The sequence below is a fragment of the Aotus nancymaae genome, unplaced genomic scaffold (genome assembly GCF_030222135.1).
Source record: "Aotus nancymaae isolate 86718 unplaced genomic scaffold, 86718_ANA_hifiasm-v0.15.2.pri h1tg000016l, whole genome shotgun sequence".
Taxonomy (NCBI): Eukaryota; Metazoa; Chordata; class Mammalia; order Primates; family Aotidae; genus Aotus; species Aotus nancymaae.
Genome location: NW_026988428.1, coordinates 70653250 through 70676499, shown reverse-complemented (window position 1 = coordinate 70676499; position 23250 = coordinate 70653250). Strand labels below are relative to the sequence as shown.

At 35.5% G+C, this 23250-nt stretch overlaps 2 protein-coding genes across 36 annotated transcripts in view; one reads left to right on the top strand and one right to left on the bottom strand.

Annotated features, from left to right (window-relative positions):
• DCP1B (decapping mRNA 1B) overlaps positions 1–23250 on the bottom strand; it is a 52855-nt gene that overhangs the window by 10720 nt on the left and 18885 nt on the right. Inside the window, exons 4-5 of the mRNA XM_012476331.3 lie at positions 9314–9380; positions 7308–7443 (exon numbers count right to left, since the gene is read on the bottom strand). Coding sequence (XP_012331754.2) covers positions 7308–7443; positions 9314–9380 — 203 coding nt within the window. The remainder of the gene's footprint in view (positions 1–7307; positions 7444–9313; positions 9381–23250) is intronic.
• Positions 12522–23250, top strand: part of CACNA1C (calcium voltage-gated channel subunit alpha1 C) — a 700658-nt gene continuing 689929 nt past the window's right edge. For all 35 annotated transcript variants that reach the window (XM_064377545.1, XM_064377576.1, XM_064377544.1 and 32 more), the window contains exon 1: positions 12522–13022. In XM_064377545.1, the coding sequence (XP_064233615.1) occupies positions 12884–13022 (139 nt within the window). In that variant the 5' untranslated portion in view covers positions 12522–12883. The remainder of the gene's footprint in view (positions 13023–23250) is intronic.

Here is a 23250-nt window from a genome sequence, read left to right as displayed (position 1 = left end):
GTATGGCTGCATGAACCAAATGGCCTGGCTTTCCCCAGACATGGATAACCAAGATAAGATAAGAATACAGGCTAAGGTATAATCCCTTACACAATTGTCTATTTCTATGTTCAAAAACACTGAATTTCTGGCAAAGAAAAGCAGATTTTTCCCAGCTTCCCTATGCCCATTTTCTTATGGGCTAAGAGGCTGCTTTGTCTCTTCATATGCATAACCCTAATAGCTCTTCCTAGTCAAAATGTATCTCCAGAAGCTGTTTTCTGTGTCACTATGACTGTCTACCTACAAAGCCTTGCTTTTATGTAACAATTGCTCCCTCTTAGCAGAGTGCTCAGAATTATTCATCCACCTCAGTAGTTTGTAGCTCATTTTCCAGTTGTTTAATTTTCTATGCTTTTCCCGACCCAAATATCTTTAAAACCTGGGGGAAAAAACAGTTTTTGAAAAAGTATATAATGGATTCTTCACAGAGAACCTGAGGCATTTCTTTAAAACCTCAAAAACTTCCTCTGTTGGATGCTGAGGTTAAAATACAATAAAACCTCAAAAAGTATGTCATATAATCCAATTTTAATCACACACAAACACATACATACATAAACATATGTATTTATATCAAGAGAGATGTCTGAAACAAAATACAATAAAAGTATTAAAAGTTTCTATCTTTAGGTTATAGAATTATTGGTGATTTTCTCTTTTATATTCTTTTGAATTTTATCATTCAACAAAAAAAATTTTCTATAATTTCATAAATAACTCACAGCTATATCCAGAAAAGAGCCACTAATTCTTGTCTTAAGCCACAAAATACAAATAATCCACTTCTGAATACTCCAAGCCTAACTATGCAGCCTGTAGAACATTTCTGGTCCTGGCTCTTGTTCTCACTGAAATTTGGTTATTTTATTGTTCACTTGCATCTCAACTAGAAATTGAATAGGGAGGAAATAAAAAGAGATGAAACGCCAATTAACATCTTTGCTACTTTAAAGCAGATTCACAGAAAGTTACTTCTCAAAAGACAATGCATGAAATTTTGGCCAAAATAAGGTTTTCATATTATGTTATCAACTTCCTGTAAACTAGATAGACTTCACTTTACCAATATCGTATATACTGATAACTCAACATTTGTCTTACTTTTACTTCTTCGGATGTTTGCAAATTTAAGAATTCTAAAGAGCTTTAGATATAAGACCTGAAACTGTAAACCTACTGGAAGAAAACATAGGAGAAAAGCTCTCTGACAATGGTCTGGGCAATGATTTTTTTTTTTTTTTATGTGACCCTAAAGATAGGCAACAAAAGCAAAATAGACAACTGGGATCACATCCAAACAAAAGGCTGTTCCACAGCAAAGGAAACCACAGAGTGAAGAGATGACCTATGGAGTGGAGGGAAATACCTGCACACCTTACATATGATAAGAAGTTAATGTCCAAAATATATAAAGAACTCAAACAACAGTAAGAAAACAAATGTTCCAATCAAAAAACAGACAAAGGGCCTGAATTGATATTTTTCAAAAGAAGACATACACATGGCCAACAGGTATATAAAAAATGCTGGACACCACTAATCATCAGGGAAATGCAAATTAAAACCACAGTGAGATATCACCTCAAACCTGGTAGAATTTCTACCATAAAAAAGGCAAAACATAAGTGTTGGCAAGGATGTAAAGAAAAGGGAATCCTTGTATACTGTTGGTGGGAATATTAATCAGTATAGCTATTATGGAAAACAGTATGTTGGCTCCTCAAAAAATTAGAACTACCATGTGATTGAAGAATCCCATTTCTGGGTACATATCCAAGGAAAATGAAATCAGTATGTTGAAGAGATAGCTGCATTCCTGTGTTCATTGCAACATTACAATAGCCAAGATTCGGAATAAACCTAAGTGTCCATCAATGAATGAATGGATAAAGAAAATGTGGTGCATATACACAATGGAGTACTGTTCAGCCTTAAAAAAGAATGAAATTTTGTCATTTGCAACAACATGAATGAACCTGGAGGACATTATATTAAGTGAAATAAGCCAGGCACAGAAAGGCAAATACTGCATGATTTCACTCATACATAAAACCCAAAGAAGTTGAATCCTTCGAAGCCGAGTATGCTGGTAGTTGCCAGAGCCTGGGGGTAGGAGAATTATGGAGGTGTTGGTCAAAGGATACAAAATTTCAGTTAGACAGGAGGAATAACTTCAGGAGATTTATTGTGTATCATGACCACTGTAATTAATAACAACATATATTGTATACTGAAAGTTTCTAAAAGAGTAGATTTTAACTGTTTTTGCCACACAAAAATGATAAATATGCGAGGTAATACATATGTTAACTAGTTTGATTTAGGCATCCTATAATGTACATGTATATCAACACATCATGTTGTGTACTATAAATATATTCAATTTCAATTTTTCTTTAAAAAAAACTGCAAAAAAATAGATCTAGCATTGAAACTCGTATCAGAAGTCTTTTAGTTTAATACTTATCCAATACAAGCCAAACTGTTTTATCACATCACCAATATGTAATCGTTCAATCTCTTCTTGAACACTTTCAGCAATGGAGACTCTCTTCCCAACAAGCACTGAGAAGAAAAATTCTGTTTTCTTTCTCTCTCATCACCTTTCCATTTCACCCCTCTTCTTCTACTCAGAACCACCCTACTCAGGATCTCCACTTTTTCTGAAATATGTGTGTGCGATTGCAGACAGCACGAACGTAAGAAAGCGATGGAATGCTCCTTCCAAACATAAGGCTCTGGAAGCTAGCAGGGAGCATGCACACCTCCTTAGGCAGGTCAGATATAAGGTGAAGGAAAAAGAACATCTGAAGCAGGCCCTGAAAGATTGATCATATTTTGATTGGTGAAGAAGAGAAGGGAACAGTATGAGAAAAGGCACTCTCAGGAAGCAAAATTGGTACTCTGTTTGGCAGGAGTTTCAAACATTTGTAGAGGGTAGTAGGGCTAGAAGAATAATCTGAGGCCATCTTAGGGAAAGCTTGAAGACTCCAAGGGTTCCTGTACTGGGCAATGACAAACCAAGAAAAATGTTGACTAGGAAAGTAGCTTGATCATGCAGGTGTCCTGGAACACTGTATCACATCATCTGGCTATTAAGGGAAGAAGAAATAATTTCTTCTATTATTTATTTCACAGTTGGAGCAACTGACATTACACATGTAACAGCATATATTTGATTTTTAAATATATTGAGAAACACAGTCTATACACAAATTAAGTATCTGTATTTCATGTCAACATTATAACAAATCTGTGAGGGCATAAAGATGAACAGAACATTGTTTTAACTTTGACATTTACAGTGTTTACAGTGTACTGAGATAAGTTGACTTAATGTAATAAATGAGAAAGAACAAAATAAGTTGTAAACAGTAATAGACTGAGTTCACTGGTAAGAATAATTAATTTGACTGAAGGGATCTGGGAAAACTCCATGTAAAAAGTATCAATTTTTACTGAGCCTTAAAGGATACGTAAATTCTGAAGGGTAAATAAAATAAGGGGAAAAATATTCCAAGATATAGGTATAATATAAAGTGATGGCCTAAATTAAATCTCCAGAACCATATATGAGTGTTTCTGAGAGACAGAGAGTATGTATGTGTTGTTCTTTTATGTGATGGTCACTCAGGTGAGGCCACAGAGGAGACACAGGAGAGTCTCAGGAAAACAAAGTTTATTATACTCACAGGTCCTGGAGACAAGAGGCATGCCATGCTGCCCAGGGCCACATGTGGAAGCCTCAGGGCTCAGCAGCAAGGGGAAGGCGTAGGCTAGAGCCTTTACTGGAATTCCTCAAAAAACAGGTTAAAGGTAAACAGGTTAAGATTATCCAATTTGAATAACTCCAGCAGGCTCTGAACTCTATGAGTAGTCCCTAGTTGCTGGGTACCTGGCCCTGGGATGATTAAGGCAGAGAAATATTGTACAGGCCAGACAGAGGAGATATGTATGGCTTAGGATTGGTTAGTGTGCTTATTAAAGACGTGTTCCTGGCCAAGCCCTTCGCTAGCTCTGAAAACTGGCTGGTCCTAGGAGGGGCAGTCTCTCCAGCCAGAAAGGTTTTTAAGATGTCAAAACATTGTAACATATAGAAGATAAAAAACACAAAGTATGTGTGTGTTGAGAGGAGGGAGGGAAAGAAAAGAAAATAAATTGTTATATATTTGTACTTATTATTTATTTACCATTGTTATGCGGTCTTCACAGACCAGAAGTTCCCAGAAGGCAGAAATGTCACCTTTTAAAGATTAATCTTCGGTGTGCATAATGTAGTATAATTAATAAATTAAATAATTAATTATTCAAAAAGTTGCCAAGTCATCATAATACATTTTAATGACTTTTGAAGAATTAAAAAAAAAAAAAAAACGAACATAGAAATAGTTGTTACTGTCTGAAGCTGAGATTAAGGCATCTCTATTCAGGCCACACACTAGGAGGATAATTAAACTGTGGCCATTCACATTAATATTCCATCCTTCATTCAATAGCCATTATTTAGCACTCATCATGTGCTAAGTACTTTGAAGACAACAAGGGATATAAAGATGAATAAAAGATGTTCTTTGTACTCAAGAAACTCATAATCAAGGCGAAGGCATGTTTAAGAAACTTGTCCAACTGCCCATATGTGCCATTTCATTCAGGGTTTTTCTGATTTCTTCCTCTTGGCATCATTTAATTTGTTTTTCTACCTGTTTTCCCCTCACTCCCCACCCACTTTCACTTTCTGTAAACTAAAAAGTTAGAGTTCAAGGCTTAATGAGATTCAGGATCAACTCTTTGGGCAAGACTAGTTCAATATGGTGCTGTCCATTTGACATTTTATCACGTTGGGAAGCCAGAATGTCTGGTTATTTAACTTTTAATGATGATAATCACTGGGGTTCAGGTGGAGGCAGCCTGAATCTTCCACTGTCAAGTTTCTATCAACCTTTCCCATAACATTAATATTACTGATGCTCACTGCCTTAGTCAATTATTTTAAGCAGAGTCTAAGTTCTATTATTCCTTCCACATGTACTAGCTGGAGTTCTTTGGTAGAGAAGAGCTCTCCCTCATTGACCATGGCTGTTTGATTACTCTGAGATCTAGTCCCTTTAGGGCAGGCAGGATAAAAGCTTAATTCATTCCCATTAATTACCAATTTTCAGAGGAAGGAGTTGGTGCCTTAGCACCTTCAAAAGATAACTAATAATTATTTTGTTTTGTTTCATATGTTTGGGTTGCCTGCTCTCTTTCTCATTACCATGACCTCGTAAATTTTTATACATTCAGTGTGTTTTAATCCATTGTAGTCATTCCTGCTGATGTTAGAATTTGATGATCTGGTCAGTGTCCTTGAAGCTGATCACTGTGCCCTTTCACATGACCCTGCTGGTTTTACTGTTCCAGACCTGGAATCAGAAATTTCTTTAAAGAGTCCTGATACCTTTTAGAAAGAAGTAATATTTAGAAATAACAATCTGGGCGATATAGATGCTTATTGCTACTGAGTTAGTCACTTTTATTTCTATGTCCTTTCAGGGCAAGAGTTAGAAACTCTATTTTTTTTTCTATACCTACGAAACAAAACATGATCTAATTCTGATATTTCCACTTAATCTTATACAGTTTTAACTTATTGGATTTGATTTTTTTCCCCTTACACTAAGGTTTTGGTTCCAACTATGTTTATATAATTTCTTATTTATTCTATCCACAACAGTAGAAAAATTACAATGCCAACAGTAGAAAAATTAAAATGCCAACATTACTACAAACAATAAAACCAATGAATGAAGTTTATAATTTCTTGCAGTTCTTTTTATCCTTAAAATATAACCCACTAAGAGTGTTCAGTTCAAGCACCAGGTTTTGAAGTCACTCTGATTTTTCACTAACTAATTATGTCATAATGTAATATTCAATTTTATTTCAGTTTTATTCAGTTTTATTAATGTAATATTCAATTTTATTTATTCAATATTTATTTTATTTCAACACATTTATTTCAGCTAGTTTTCAAATACTATAATTTTTAAAAAAATTATTTTTGCCCATTTTTCTAGTGTTAATTTTGTACTTCTCAATTTTTAGGAGCTCTTCATAAAATAACTTCCTGTTATTCTTGTATAAACAATTTTTTTGTCAGTTGTTTTTGTATCTTTCTATTTGCTTACATCATATTTAAGCCTTATAAAACATTTTTATTTTTATGTAGTTTAATTAATTGCTTTTGGGTTTTAAGGCATAACTGAAAGATTTCTCTTTTCCTAGATTATAAAGAAATCCATACAAATTTTCTTCTGGTACCTTAATCATTATATTTTTACATTTAAATTTCTAATACATTTGGAATTTATCCTGGTGTATGGCATGAGGTACAGACTCAATTGTGTATTTTTCCAAATGGCTATCAGTTGCCCCAATACCATTTATTTAAGAATTCACTCAAATAGCTAAAGATTATCATCTTTATCATATCCTAGATTTCATACACAATTGGATTTAATCCTAGATTTAGAATCTTAAATCTGTCCCATAGGTCTATTGGGCTGTTAGGTAGCAATACCAACAACATGATACTGTTTGAAATGTTTAAGCTTCAATGTTTTAAAATCAGGGAGAGCTCGCTCCATCCCCCCTCTCATCTCCCCCACCTCCAGCTGCTGCTAATATCACTCTTCTTTGCCAGGATTTTCCCAGCTATTCTTTCTTGCATATTTCTTCCCATGAACCTTATAGTCAACTTGTCTGGATTAGAGAGTAAGGGAGAAGTGGGAAGGGGAGGGGGAGGGGAAAATAAACCAGTGGTATTTATTTAGTGATCACCTTAAATGTACAGATTTAAGGAGAACTAAGAGCTTTATGTCCAATCTTTTTATCCAACAGCAGGGCACATATTTCCGTTTGTTCAAGTCTTTTTTTCATGCCTTTCAGGAGTTTTTAAACATTTTCTATATATAGGTTTTGCCCATTTCTTGTGAATTTTATTGCAAAGAATTTTATATTCATTTGTTGCTACTGTAAATTGGAGTCTTACAGTAAGTCTTCTATTTGTATATATGAAGGCTATTGATTTCTCAGGCTATTTTTTAATCCACTTAAAGGCAAACCATTTTCTTTAGCTTACTAAAAGCAAATAAAGATTTTTTATTTGTAATATAATTTTGTTTGGTGGAAGGCACAGGACCCACGGCACCTATCCTTTCTAAACAAGAATATTCCCACCGTGGAACTGAAGTGTGTATGCATCACAAGGAAGGGCAAATACTCACCTTTGTGTATTCATCTTTGGCCTTGATGAGCATTCGTAAAATATCTACTTCTTTGCCCTCTCCTGAATTGAGGATCATTGGGGAGATTCCCGCTCCAGTTCCCTGATGGGCTTTCAACTGTTCATATTGAGTTAGGCTAGAAAAACAGCGGGGAACATCCACACAAGAAAAACCAACTTAATACAAACAGTGTTTAAAACCATCCCAGTTCTCACCTAGTCATCTTCATCCTCTTACAACCATATTAGAAATAAGGCTGCTTAGGAATTTAAAGGAGAAAAATGAGAGTTGAGGTCCTCAATTCACTATGTAGGTGAATCTAGGATAGGAGTCAGCAAACCTGCAAGCCAATTCCAGCCCACCACCTGTTTTTGTAAAGAAGGTCACAAACACAGCCATGCTCATTTGTTTACGTATTGTTTATGGCTGCTTTTGCATTACAAAGGCAGAATTCTATAGTTGGAACAGAAATCCTATGGACTGCAAAGCCTAAAATACTCACTCTCTGATCCCTTTCAGAAGAGTCTGCCAACTCCTCACATAGTACATTCGGAAGGATGCTCTCATTAGTTGCTAAGGAAACCCAATTTAGAATTCTGAAATAATGAGGAAAGTACCCCCCACTTTACAAACAGCCTTGAAGTCAAAGCAAGGTTGATTCTAGCAACTCAAATCCTGTAGTTCTCTGGCAGTTTCAAAACATGGTAAAGATTCCATTCTAACCCTGAGAAGAGGGGCCATTTAAAAAAGCACTTAGAGCAATGAGTTCTTCTGTTGCCTGAAAAATAATACAGAAGAGAGACCAGATTGCTCCTATCACCTAGCAAAATACACGTTCCCTTAACGTCCAGTCCCAGGCTGTGACACAGCATGTGCAGGAAACTCATCTCACTCTCAGGCTCTTACCCATCCCCATAAATGGCAGGGAAATAACTGCCTCACCATGAGCAGGCCCTCGGCTCAAGAATTGATCAGTCAACCAATTGCAGAGCAGAGAGCAAGCCCTCCCCTTTCAATGCAATCAGGGAAGCCAAGAGTGGGAAAGACAGACAGCAATTTTAAAGTTTCCCAAAATGCAGAATGGGACAAATCACAAGGTATCATGAGATTAAAAGAAAGAGACTAGGCTGGGCGTGGTGGCTCACACCTGTAATCCCAGCACTTTGGGAGGCTGAGGTAGGTGGATTACAAGGTCAGGAGTTGGAGACCAGCCTGGCCAACATGGTGAAACCCCCTCTCTACTAAAAATATAAAAAATTAGCCAGGCATGGTGGTGCACACCTGTAATCCCAGCTACTCGGGAGGCTGAGGCAGGAGAATTGCTTGAACCCAGGAGGCGGAGATTGCAGTGAGCAGAGATTATGCCATTGCACTCCAGCCTGGGTGACAAAGCAAGATTCCGTCTCAAGAAAAAAAAAGAAAGAGACTAGTAATGAGGAGAGAGATGGTTGACTGATCACTAAGCTAATAGTAACTCAGCAATTTCTAAGAAGTTTGAAAATAAAGACTATCCTAAGTACTCAGTGTCTGAGACATGGGAGGAAATTCTGAGCTCCCACAAACATGTATAACAGTTAAAGGAAAGCATTTGTGGGAAGAAGGAAATGAAAGATTTTACAGAATCCTGAGCAGGCTTTTAGGATGGCTCTGAATGTTCTTTTTACTGACAGGCATGTTGATAACTTTTCAAAGCAAAGAATTGCTAATTTATACATGAAAATATTAAAGAAAACTGCCATCTGGAACAATTCATACATATTTCACAGAGACAGGAAAATATGAGTCATTCCAGATGATAAATATTATCTAGTAAAAATGTGGCAAGTTGTTTCTTATGTCTATTTCTCATTTATTAATTAATTCTAAATGTTTGCCTAACCATTGTGAAAAGAATTGCTGTGGGAGATATATTCTGTTAAGATTATAGTATAGTTACATACATACATTTGTAGAAATACAAATGAAAGCACCAGGTCCTGAAAAATATTTAGCCTTTTAGCACTTACTTTTTCATGAGCTCTGCAATTCTTTGGCATTCTTCCTTATCATAAAACCAAATTCCATAGATGGACACTGCAAAAAACACATCAAACAAATTATGAGCATCTTCAAAACTATAAAATAGAAAAAAATGTCCTTTTCCATCTTAAATACATGATAATCTATGTATTGAATTGATTTATTCAATAATTATTGAATAAATAAAAGCAATCATTGGGGTTAAAGATTAAAAATACAGCATTGAGCCAGGCGCACAGTGGCTCATGCTTGTAATCCCAGTACTTTGGGATCACCTAAGTCAGGAATTCAAGACTAGTCTGGCCAACATGGTGAAATCCATCTCTACTAAAAATACAAAAAAGAATTAGCCAGTCATGATGGTGGGTGCCTGTAATCCCAGCTACTCAGGATGCAGAAGCAGGAGAATCACTTGAACCTGGGAGGTGGAGGTTGCAGTGAGTGAAGATCGTGCCATTGTACTCCAGCCTGGGCGAAAAGAGCGAAACTCTGTCTCAAAAACAAAACAAAACAAAAAAACAGCATCAAAATAGAAGTCCACAGAGAAATCTGTGGTGGTTTTGTGCAAAGACACACACCCACACATAGATACACATATTGAATAAACTATGTTCTCCTTAAAAATATAGCACCTGAACACATTAGGCATTTGGTAAAATCTTCTTAAACAAATGCCTACAGAACTGAAAATGAAATCAGAATTTCCAAACTTCCTGGCTTCAAGATATCATTGTTTCTATACTCCATTTGCACATTTCATAAAAACATTTCATCTTTATTTTTAAATATTCAGAAGGCTGATACTCAAATTATGCCTAGAAGCCTCCCTCCCCTTCTCCTTCTCTCAGGAACATGTTAACTGAAAAACTGGCTTTTGTAAGCTGTAACTTAGGGATAGGCCACTGGAAAAAACAAAATTAAATAAATCTCTGGCTTCAAAATGTCTGTACAGAAAATTTAAAACTGCTCAAAGATTAGATATGACTATGATTTCATCATTTAGTAATGAAAGAAACTGTGACATAATATAGCTGCTATTGATTCATTTAATAATGTTCAAATAAGTTGTATATTTTATATGTGCCTATCTATATCATTTTAATAGCAAAGGCTGAAACAGCTCCAAAAGACATTTATAAATATCTAGTTGAGGATCTGATAGCATTAATCATGTAAGTAATGCATTAACTACATACATATTTAAAAAAATCTTCACTGAAAATACCAACAATATTATGATGGGGCAATGAAAACTGACAAAACGTGTTTCTAAAAGGGAAAAAAACTTTAAATTCAAACTTTCCAAACATGTAATTATATGAATAGCCTTTTGCTGTTAAAACAGCTGTGATAAGGCTGGGCGTGGTGGCTCACACCTCTAATCCCAGCACTTTGGGAGGCCAAGGTGGGCAAACCACGAGGTCAAGAGGTCGAGACCATCCTGGACAACATGGTGAAACCCGTCTCTACTAAAAATACACAAATTAGCTGGGCGTGGTGGTACATGCCTGTAATCCCAGCTACTCAGGAGGCTGATGCAGGAGAATAGCTTGAACCCAGGAGGCGGAGGTTGAAGTGAGCCAAGATGGTACCACTGCACTCCAGCCTGGTGACAGAGAGAGACTCTGTCTCAAAAAACAAAAACAAACAAACAAAAAAACCCAGCTGTGATAGTCTAACTACATCTTTTTTTCCCCTCTTACCTGACCAGTATCTGGGCATGGAATTTCTGCTTCTTGTCAGTAATAGTTCAGATATCAAAAGGTACAAGAAATGTCTTTATAGTGCTATTTTCAGCAGATACCTTAGAGGAACCTATGAATCTGAATTACTAACTTGGCAAAAGGTGGCAATAGGCCTTTAAACTTTGTTTTGCAATTATCAGTGTACCAGAAATCTTTTATCTTACCTACCTGCATGTGAAGGGTGGGCGGTGGGGAGGGTAAGTGAGGGAAAAAAATTCCAGCTTTTTCTTGAACAGGACCATTTTACCTCTTAGATGGAAATATATACATATTTTCCTCCTTGGTATACTGACTTTTTTTTTTTTAAAGAACATCTGAGTTCTGAAGTCCATGTGCTATGAGAGCTTTTACATCAAAACAAAATTCTTTCATCTTCAGATTACTGAACATGTATCTTGAAACTTCATATTCAAGGTTGCTTCCAGTCCATCAACAATAATTCCCTACTGTGATTCCCTACACAGATTCCTACACTAATCTGCCTACCCTCACGTTCTTGAAGTCAAAGCAGATTGGATCACTGACATTCAACCACTAATAAATCTGAATATGTTTGTGTGTCTTGGTGACTTCAACCTTGGTTACAAAACTAGGAGCCTGGTCTATTGTTTTAGTTACAGTATAAGTTTTCTTTCCTTGAAGACTGGCTTTTCCAAAACTATCAAAGGAGAAAGGTGGCAGTAAGAGAGAAAAACAGAGCATAACTCAGAAACCCAAGGCCCAATGGCAGAGGAAAAACCGGCCATTGTTGTCTCATGAGTAGGCTCTATTAATAGAAACATTATGGGTGTCTTTTGTTTGATGTTATACATTTGTGGCATCTGACATAAGGAATTAGGTTTTCATAGGGTGGGATGCCAAGGAAACTGCTGATACAAATAGAAGAGCAGTTTGACACTGTCACTACCAGGAGATAACTGAAATGCAGATTTAGGGAGGGAAAATGGTATGGAACATCTCTCAAATGTCAAAGCAAAATGAAGGAAAGATTGGGTTTGCAGTAATTATTTAAGACATTGTGAAGACTTCTTTAGGTCCCAACCATTTAACTCTAAAGCAGCATGGCTTTAAAAATTAAAATGGGATCATTTTGAGATAACTCTTTTGATTCCAGTTCAGTCTGGATAGAAAATTTAAATAGGCAAGGCGGGGAAGAAAACATTAACCAAGAGTTCTGGTTACTGAAAAGTGGCACCAAGATAAAATGTAGAACTGGGCCTAACTTTCTTCTCCCTAAAATAGTTTTGAAACTTAAGCTGCATTCCCCTGGGAAAGAGGCTGTGAATTCCATTAAAGTACACATTCCAACTGAAGTTTCCTGCCTCTTAGCTCTAAGGTCTACCAACCCCTGGACAAACCTATCACTCTTTCACACAAGGGAGTCAATCAAAGCAGTCTGTGGAGATATATAAAAACCAGAGATCATCATGCCTTAGGGAGGTGATGAGCTGACAGGCTGACAGAAACCATGAAGTTCACATTTCAATCCAAGTTTTCCCGTAAAGCCACTGGGTGAGAGGCCCACCCGTACATAGGCAGAGAGCAGAGCAGGGAAGACAGAAAATATAAGGTTGAAAAGAATCAAGCAAGAAGGTGTTTTTTTGTGTGTTTTGTTTTGTTTTTTAGAATTCTAAAGCTTAAAGTAATTACTGTAACCTAAACTTGCAATGATGTGATATGGCCATGTAAACTTCTGTGGCACTGAAATGTTACTGTGGGAATGGCTTCTGGGTTTTAAAAAATTACAAGAGCTCATGAGCAGGATAATTATTTAATTTTAAAAATCAACCAATATACATCTGGAAATTCACAATGCTTCGAGCATTTGTTCAGCCTGGTACGCCTGCATACCAGCCGCTTCCCAGCCACCTGTCTGCTGATACGGAGGTCAAATTTAAGGGTACTTTGGTGCATGAAGCTCAACTCAACTGTTTCTACATCTCTCCTGGAGGTAAGAAACCCTAAAGCAAAATAAAGAGTAGGAAGAACATGTTGAAATTTACTCTAAATATTCTAATGCTACCTAGAATGTGACTTCTTCACTGTAAGAACTCATCTCTGCACATTTAATTAGGATTTACCATACACTGTTATGAAATTTTGCTTATAACTGCACTATCCTGGTTTATGCCATTCTTTGGAAATTCTCAATTGAAAAAAAGTGATGTTTGAGGCAACAGGCAATGCCATACAGCCCAACCTTCTACTCTCCTTTTAATTCTGTCAGAAATATCAAGGAGATCAAAATTTCCATATTAGACTTTACGTCTGGATTTTGTAGCTCCACAAAGACAAGGCAGAGAGTAAGCTGATTATATTCAATAGTGATATTTCCTTTTTTTAATTTCTTCAATGGAAAAATCAAAAGCTGGTCAAATTTTACGCGGCTAGTTAAGGGGCCATTAAAGGCAATATCAGTGTCACTCACATGCACATTTTCATATGTAACCCTTTGATTCTTATTAGCATGGTGCATTAGCTCATTTTGCATATTCTTTGGGGATTTGCCTCATCTTGTTTATGATCCTAATAAATATTTCTATTCAATCTGTTCTTTTAAGATATTTATAATTTGTTTTATATTTTATCCAAAATACCATACAACTCCAAATCATGAATGGTAGCTTGTAATCATCTAATTAGGACTTGTGATAATGTTTGTGCAAATTTTTAAAAGAATATATATATCCATTCAATTAGGAAGTGGATGATAAACACATAATTACATGGGTAAAATTTAAATAGGCAGGACATCTGATTTGGTAATGCTCTTTCTAACATAATTTCACTAATTCTTCTAAAAAGGGTAGGGAAATATGTTTTTCTTAGTATTCGGCAAGGAAAGCATTTAAGTTCCCTCTTTTTACCTGGAAAGCCATGGAAACTCTGTAGTGTTAAATTACACAAACCTCTTCTGGGCATCTAAGGATAAACCAAAAATTTAAAAATTCCTTCAAACTCCACGCCTTTCATGAAGTCTTTCTCAAATGAGTAGAATAATATTTTCAATGTAAGGATGGAGGACATCTAATCATGTATTTGTGTAAACACTTGTTTTCGAGGCTTCATTCAAATATAATATTTCTTGATTTACTGTACCATTTATCCATATCAAGCTTTAATAAATTTGACCATATTGATGATGACTAGTTGCTAGCATATGGTAGTACACATGCACGCACAGCTACTATGCTTTTGAAAGATCCCAAGATATTTTAAAAATCAGAAAAACAGAACCATGAAATTTTAGAGCCAGAAGTCAAGTAAGAGGCATGCAGTTCAATAACCTATTCACTAATGAGGAATCTGTGGTCTAACAAGACTAAAAACGTCAGCCAAAGTCATTTTTCTTGGTTTAATCTGTTCCCCTAAAATATGCCCTTCCCCCAGCCTTTCAAATGAAATAGATGAAGCATTCAAATTTGGTTTTACATATTTGATTGAGTTCTAGGCTTGGTTATAGAAGACTGGAATGAGTCTTTTTAAACCAAAGTTTATGTGGACCCTCAAAAGGAAAAAAAGAAGGATGGAATGAAGGGAGGGGGAAAATCAGTGAGGAAGGGAGGGAGGAAGAGGGAGAAAAAGAGAGAAGAGAAAGAGGAAGGGAATGAAGCTTTCTGGTAGTTGCAGTGTTTTCACATCAGTAAACACTCGAGCGGCAATGACGTTGCCTGTGTGCTGGCATCCATAGATGGGAAATGCAGGCTACGTCTGGCCGGCTCTATGCTGATTCTGTACTGCTTCCCCATTTGGAATGTTTGCACTCAAAATGCTTTCCTCTGGCATGTTCTCTAATGCCTTTAAAGTAATGTTCTGCCATTCACCTTCTGCCTTAGCTTTACTGACCAAACACGGACACAATCTTGTAAAACGAAATCTTCACTAGCCACTGAGAGTCTACATAGCTCTGTTATCTTTGGCTCCTGGTCTGCTTCTTTTCATATGACATGGTTTTACTGCGCCTCACAAATCAGTGATCCCATGACCTGGGAATATTGGAAGGTTCAAAGCAGATGAGAAGCAGTTTCTATTTTATAGGAGACTAATACTCATGAACATTTTGGGGAAAACAGAAGAAACAACCCTCTCCTTTCTAAATAAATTAACATTATGAGAAAGTTAATGCCATTAAGAACAAACAAAATTCTCTTAATTAAAGCATTATACTAATTTGGATTAAATTAATATGTACTCTCTAACTACAAATGAGAATTTATTACTTTCCAAGGAAAAGATGGATTTAATCTTTTAGAAAGTTTTCATTTATAATGGGTTCATGTTATATCATTCAATCTTCCTAATCTTCACAGAGGCCATTATCTTCCTAAACTGGGAAACTTGAGGTTATCTACTACTCTCAGGTTTATCAAAGGTCATATGGGATCTTCATATACTAATTTCCTACTTTTATCTGTTCCTTCAATTTAAGAGATATGACAGAGTAAATAAACTTAGGAAGTAGAAAAGTTCATAGCTTATAACAAACATAAATAGAAACAATTTATTCTGCCTTGTTGGCCACTTAAATTTATATTTTTATTTGTTCATAATCTTGTTGATAAATTTCAAAATCTCCTTGGCCACAAATATGCAGGGAGTCCCTAATATATCCTTCCCTTCTCTCTACTCATCCTTGAAGACCCAGGCTTTCTCACTCCTCTAGGGATACACAGTCCCAACTTTTTCTCTGCTCCTGTAGCTTTTTTGTAGATCCTTGTACTAAAACAGGTAACAAATTAAACATTTATAAATCTGTTCCCTCCACTAGACTATAAGCTCCTGGAGGGGAGGACTTTGTTAATACACCCAGTACAGCAACCAGCATGTACAGACATTCAACAAATATTTGCTAGGTAAAATGTAAATCTAAGACTTCAAGCTCTTCTACCATCAATAATCCTTGTAACTGATGATAGCAATAATTATCACTTTCTGTAGTAATTAAACATTGTAGACTAGATATGCTAGAATTCTCTATCAGTTGATTACACGTTCTACCAGAGATTTCAGCATGGACAGTCTCCTCACATCATCCCTTTTGTTCTCCTTCAGACTTCACTGAGAGTTTATTTTGCTTCAAACACTTTACCTTCTTATGCTTAACTAATGTTGATGGGATTCTGTCATTAGGATATGAGCTCCCAAAGAGTGTATATTTCTATTGATCCAGCACTGTGTAGGCACTAATGTACTCATTTTTTGTGTATTTATTATTACAATTCTACTGGAAAGAGTTCAAAGAATGCAACAATTCTGCAAAACCACATGCATTTCTCTTCATTATGGAAAAACACAGAACAAAGAATAACTAATACTACTTTGGTCTACCAGAAAAACTAAGACATTCGTATTCCAGTCGTGTTTGATAATGGTAATCTCAAGCTTATATATATAAGTACCTAAATGATCTGAAAAATATAAGATTTATATGCATGTCAATTATTCCAGCAACACATTGACAATCTATTGCCCTAAGCGAATCTCAATGTATGGAAGTAAGTCCAGTCTCTTATAATTGCAATTTTTGAGAAAGTTATGTTTAAACATATCTATTTATGTTTAAGCTTATGTTTAAAACAGAGTATTTCTACAGGTCGAAAATTTGTTCCAATGAAGAACAGACTTCTTCATATTTGAACCAGATGATTTAATCAAGTGTTTAACAATGATAGGAATAGCTCTGCTGAAAATAGCCTAACTATAAAACACATGATCACAGAAATATTTCTATGATTTGACATAGCAGTAGTCTAGCCAAAGGAGCATAGTGTTACTTCCCGATTTAAGAAAAGTAAGTCAGAGTTTCTGTGCTTTTTCATTTTTACCTTAATCTATGAATACAGACATAAGAGATACCACTTTCCAAAAGATTTTTTCCAAAAACCCTTTATGTTTAAACAGTTAAATTCCATTTTGGTTCTACTATGAAATAAGAGCTCTAAGGCTATATGTAAGGTAATTCTAAAATGAGTTCTTGGCCAAAATTGTTTTCCTTCTTCAAAACCCATAATTTTTCCTTCTGTGGGTTAAGGGGTAAATTTACCTTGATTCTAGAACTTGATTATTTGAAGCTATTTACTAAATGATTTTTGGACAAAAATTAGTAATATGAAACAAAGAATCTAAAAGAATATACATTATATAGCCATAATGATCACTTACTATAGATAAAGTATAGGGAAACTAAAAGATGTTTTACTTTTTCAGCATTTAAGAAAATGTTTTGGAACCCAGCTTTTCTCTGCCAAGATTTAGATTTCCACCATGCTAAACCAGGCTCTCTTAAACAGAAAATATAAAATACACTGTATGTCCAAGCCACAGATACAGTGTATGAATCTGAATAGCATTACTATGTATATGTTTTCTTGGTCAAGCCGAGAACTTTAATAGTCTTTATAGTTCAGGATAAAACAAGTGACTTTGCTTTAATTTTGCTCTCATGTAACAGCTGGAAATCACCATATATGACTTTGATGCATGGGTTGTTTTTCCTCACCTCAGCATGTCAGATTGTTAAGTTACATAAGATAAGTATATATTCACATGAAGGTTCTCTCTCTGAGTCCCCCAGCAGTTATGAGGGAAAAGTAAAAACCATGTTAATTGGGTGGTCAGGATGAAGAGAAGGGTTGTTTACCCACACTGTGTATCTGCTTATGTGTGTGTTTTAAGGAACTATCTGGTGTCACAACTCAACATATGGAAAAACAGAAATATGAAATCCAGAGATATCACAAGACTCAAGAGTGAAATTCTGCTTTACTTGAGATTTTTCAGAGCCTTCTTTAACTGGCAGAACACCAGTTCTTTAGATGAAGAGTCTTCTTTAGAGTTTAGATCCCTTACTTTCAGCCTATGTGGAGTACTGACAGAGAACAAAAAAGTCATTCTGTATTAAAGGTCAGAGTGACAAGTTTCATCACTCATGTCACAGTAGATGTGTGACTCTTCATCATATATTAACATGTTAGCTCTCTAAGCAATGGTGCATAATAAATAGATCAATTTTTCAGTCAGAATGGCAAAGGAGACTTAGAGACACAAAGTAAGATTCAGGCACCACATTCTAATTTTTAAATTTTGGTGGCCTTCTTTCTTTCTCATTAAGTGCAGGCTTAAAAGGAGTCCTTGAAAGTTGCTAATGCAACCAACCACTCCTCTCACAAGACTCTATAGGCTACCTCTTCTGACTAAATATGAAATGTCAAATTCCTCATCTCCCATTCCATATTGCTTATGATTTGAATGAGTCTACTTTGAGGATCTTGTCTTGCTGGGCAGATCCCAAAGAGAAATATATTCTATTATTCCTGCAAATACTAAGTTTCTGCCTAGTAGGTATGTCAAGTATTTTTAGCCATATACTTACTTTAAATATTAGTTTCTTGACCCTGGAGGGCTTTAGGGGTTCAATAAAATTTCTAAAACTATATGTAAAATCTCATGTATATATGCAAATAGGCATTTTAAGAGGTGAAGAAGTACAAAGCATAGACCCTTTAGAACAATGCCTGGCACACAGTAGTCAAGCAAATATATTTGAAGAAAGGAGAGGGAGGGAGGGGATAGGAAGTAAAGTAGGAAGAAGGAAGAAATGAAGGAAAAAAGGGAAAAAGAAAAGTCTTCAGATTCTCATACGGATTTGTGACTCACAGAAGATTAAGAACTACTATTTGTGACTATCAATATGCCAATAAATATCCTAGGGTGGAAAAAAACCCTCAATTATCTGTGGGCAGATAATGTGTCTTTCATTTACTTAGTAATAAATTTACAGAGTTCACTTTTAACCTTCCAAATTGCTTTTGTAATAAAACTGATTACAAGGTTAAGAAAAGACGTAACAAGTCTCCAAGTCTTAGCATTTGTTAAGTTGAAAGAGCTTTTATTCCTCCATGTAGCCTGAAGCCCAGGGTGAAGCTTAAAAAGCACAGATCTGTTAGCATGCTCAGCCATGGAGAGGGTGAATCACTCAGTACAGCTGTGGCTACTAGTTTGCCTTTGTTGGAAAGGTGTCATTCTCAGTCTCTACCATGAAGCGGGAAACAAGAAGACATTTTAGAAAGCTGGGCAACTCTGTGGCTCCTGCTTTCGCTCCAAGCCACATATCTTCAAAGCTTTGTCTTATGCATTCTGATGTTCCAGATGCTAGACAAAATCATCAGATATATATACATCTATAACAATTCTAGAATATAAGTGATTTAGGAATTATGTTAAGTACACTGTACATGTCTATTTCTTATCTAAATCTGTTTATTTTCTGTATTTATTTGGCACCACAGAATACAAGTAAAATATAAGATATGGTCTCTGCCCATGAGGCACCTGTAATTTATTATCCATGCCACTGCCTTCTCAATAGCCTAATTAGCAGCCCAATTAGTTAATGGTAACATAGTGGCAGATAAAACATTTTATAAAATGTATTCCAAGTATAGTGAGCAATACTGTTTTCAAATTATGACTCATCATTGTTCTGTAAATTTGACTTCCTTACTGCTATTTTTTACTATAGGTATATACAGGTATACTTTAACTTTGGCACTTTGGAAGAAATTCAAGTTTATACTTCATAAGATGTTCTATAATAGCCACCAAGAAAATAGCTACTATTATATTTTAAAACTGTATTGTTTTTATGCATTACACTCTAGAGAAAGCATTGCAGAATAGATGCTAAGGTTTCTCTTTGCTAGGAAATTGACATTTTAAAAAATTGACTCTCAAGAGAAAAGTGGAAGGTTAATTCCTTCCATTCAGGAAAAATATTAAGTTGTACAGGTTCCCATAGTGTCAGCAAAAAGAAACCTTGCTTCTCTGACCGTGGGGAGAAAGCAGACGTCACAAGCCAGAGAAAGGGGGCATAGCCTTCTCACTGATCTGGACTAGAAATGCAGACTCAACTATTTCTATTACCTCACATTACTTGGGGATTTTAATTGATGTCAAGCTTTTGGTATCATGTTGGTTTAAAGTACTGAAGATGTGTTTTAGAACAAGGACTGGTTTATTTCCAGGATGACGAAGCCAAGATGCAAAGTGCTAAGAGTCAGTGTAATATTCTAATCAACACAGCAGAGATCAGGGTTAGCTGAAACAGTGGTTAATAAATGTCAGGATAATAAAGAAAGGTAACAAATTATCCTGAAATATTCATTTCTTTAAATACTTCTTTTATAAGGCTCAATTATTTCTACTTTTTTTACATTAAAGAATTATTTATATACAAGAAAATGCACAGATCTTAAAGTGTTCTTCTGCTCAATGAGTTGGCAATAAAACAAACTTATGTAACCAACACTGAAAACAAGATATAAAATATTTTTATAACTCTTTTCCAGTCAACAACCACACCTTACTTCCACCACCAGCCCCAGCAGAGACAACCAATTTTTTACTTCTGTCACCCTAGGTTAGTTTTGCCTATTCTTAAACGTCATATAAATGGGATTGTACAGTATATCCTCTTTCACAGATGGCTTGCTTTGCTCAACATGTTTCTCAAATTAATCCATGTTGTTGAATATATCAGTTATATATATTATATATAAATATATAATTTTTTTATTGCTGAGTACTGTTCTATTATTATATACCAAAATTTGTTTATATATCAACTATTAATGGGTATCTGGGTTATTCCCAGATATTTTTGCTATTATGAATAAAACTGCTATGAGCATTTGTGTAAAAGTGTTTGTGTGGACATGTGTTTTCATTTCTTTTTTTTTTTTTGAGATGAAGTCTCGCTCTGTCACCCAGGCTGGAGTGTGCAATGGTGCGATCTAGACTCACCGCAACTTGCACGTCCTGGGTTCAAGCAATTCTCCTGCCTCAGCCTCCCAAGTAGCTAGGATTACAGGCGCCTGCCACCACGCCCAGCTATTTTTTTTTTTATCTTTAGTAGAGATGGGGCTTCGCCATGTTGGCCAGGCTGGTCTCCAACTCCCGACCGCAGTTGATCAGCCTGCTTCGGCCTCCCAAAGTGCTGGGATTACGGGCATGAGCCACTGTGCCCGGCCTTTTTTTAATGTTTTTGAGATGAAGTCTGGCTTCGTCGCCCAGGCTGGAGTGCAATGGCAACATCGTGGCTCACTACAACCTCTGTCTTCAGGGTTCAAGCGGTTATCCTGCCTCAGCCTCCCCAGTAGCAGAGATTATAGGCATGTGCCACCACGCCCAGCTAATTTTTGTATTTTTAGTAGAGAGAGGGGGTTTCACCATGTTGGCCAAGCTGGTCTCGAACTCCTGACCTTAAGTGATCTGCCCACCTCACCTCTCAAAGTGCTGGGATTACAGGCTGAGCCACCACACCTGGCCCATTTCTCTTAAGTAAATAACTATGAATGGAACTTGTTGGATCATACGCTAATTATACATTTACGTTTATAAGAAATTGCCAAATAGTTCTCCAAAGTGGTTGTAACATATTTCTCTCTCACAAGCAATGTATCAAAGTTTCCATTGCTACACATCCTCATTAATACTTGTCTTTTCAATTTTAGCCATATCAGGGAGTATATCATATTCTTATTTGGGCTTTAATCTGCATAGGTTTCCAATGACCAATAAGCATATGAAGAAATACTCAATACAATCTGTTGTTATGGTAAAATGCAAATTAAAACCACAATGAGATATCACTTCAGAATTCACAGATAATTAAAAGGGCAAACAATATCAAGTTTTGACAAGGATGTGGAGCAAATGGGAAGTCTTAGACATTACTGTAGAGAGTATAAATAGGCACATAACTGTTCAGCAGTATCTACTAAAGCTAAACAAACCCCTACACTATGTCCCCATCAATTTCACTCCTAGGTATAAACCCGACAGATAAGCACACATATCCACCTAAAAAACATAGACCAGAGTGTTCATGGCTACTTCATTCAGAATAGCTCAAATTTGGAAATAACTCATCTATCAACAGGAGAATAAATTAACAGACTGCAATATAATGATGCAGTGGAATATTACACAGAATAAAAAGCAAGAAACTATTGCTATATGCAATAAATTCGAAGTAACTGATCAATAATGTTAAGAATCTTTTCATGTGACTATTGGTATTTATATTTTCTTTTTTAAAGTGTCTCTTCAAATATTTTGCTAATTTTTTAAGTTGGCTTGTCTTTCTGTTATTAACTTCTAAGTGTTATTTATATATTCTCAACATAGTACTGTGTCAGATACATGTACATGTTCTCAATATTTTTTCCTAGTCTGTGGTTTCTCTTTCCATTTTCCTAAAGGTATCCTAAGAACAGAAGTTTTTAATTTGATGAAATTTTTACTTTTGATGAGGTACAATTTATCATTTTTTGTTTTATAGTAAATGCTTATAAGCATCATTTCAAATCTAGTGTTTGGTAATACTACCTTTAACTATTTTTAATAGAGTTATTTATTTCATTGCTTCTATAAAAATGAAAAAAATTCTTATTTCATTTGTAGATAAAACATCTATAGCATAAGCCTTTCTGTTTAAACCACACGGCCATGGTTTAAAAGGGCCATGAGGAAATAGCAATGTGACCTGTTTTCATGGATCATAATTAAGATATCAAGTTAAAATAGTGAATAAACTTCTTAAATATCAAATCACAAATCTTAATAAGCATAAAAGAAGTTGAAAGAGATATCTATAAAAGTGCTTTTTAGAATTTAAATAAAGTTCTATAAAGGAAATTTATATTTTATATATATATATATATATATGCATTATACATCATCTTGTTCACATAGATAAAATTAACATTTTCCCACATTACATATCTCTTCCTTGAACTATTAAATTTCCCATGATGAGGATGTATGGCATTCTTACAACTCAAAATTACTTCTAGGAACTTTAAGGTAAATGTTACTACTATCTATATGAAAGTAACCTTGAGAACCAGAGTAGTTCCTAGGTAAGCTGCTAAAATTTCTTACTGCTTTGAGTTTCTACACAGGAACCACAGAGGTTCCTTAATACCTGTCGGCTAATGCTCCAAAATAAAAACTAAAGAAATAGTTGTGAACTTTTAAATTAAGCTTTATTGGTAGCTTTGAATAAAGAAATCCAATAAAAACAATTCAGTACTCATTGCAAATATCTAATTGTGCACATTTAATGCAAGGAATTAAGTGTTATAGGGGACTGGAAAGTTACCATTGCCCTGAAGGTG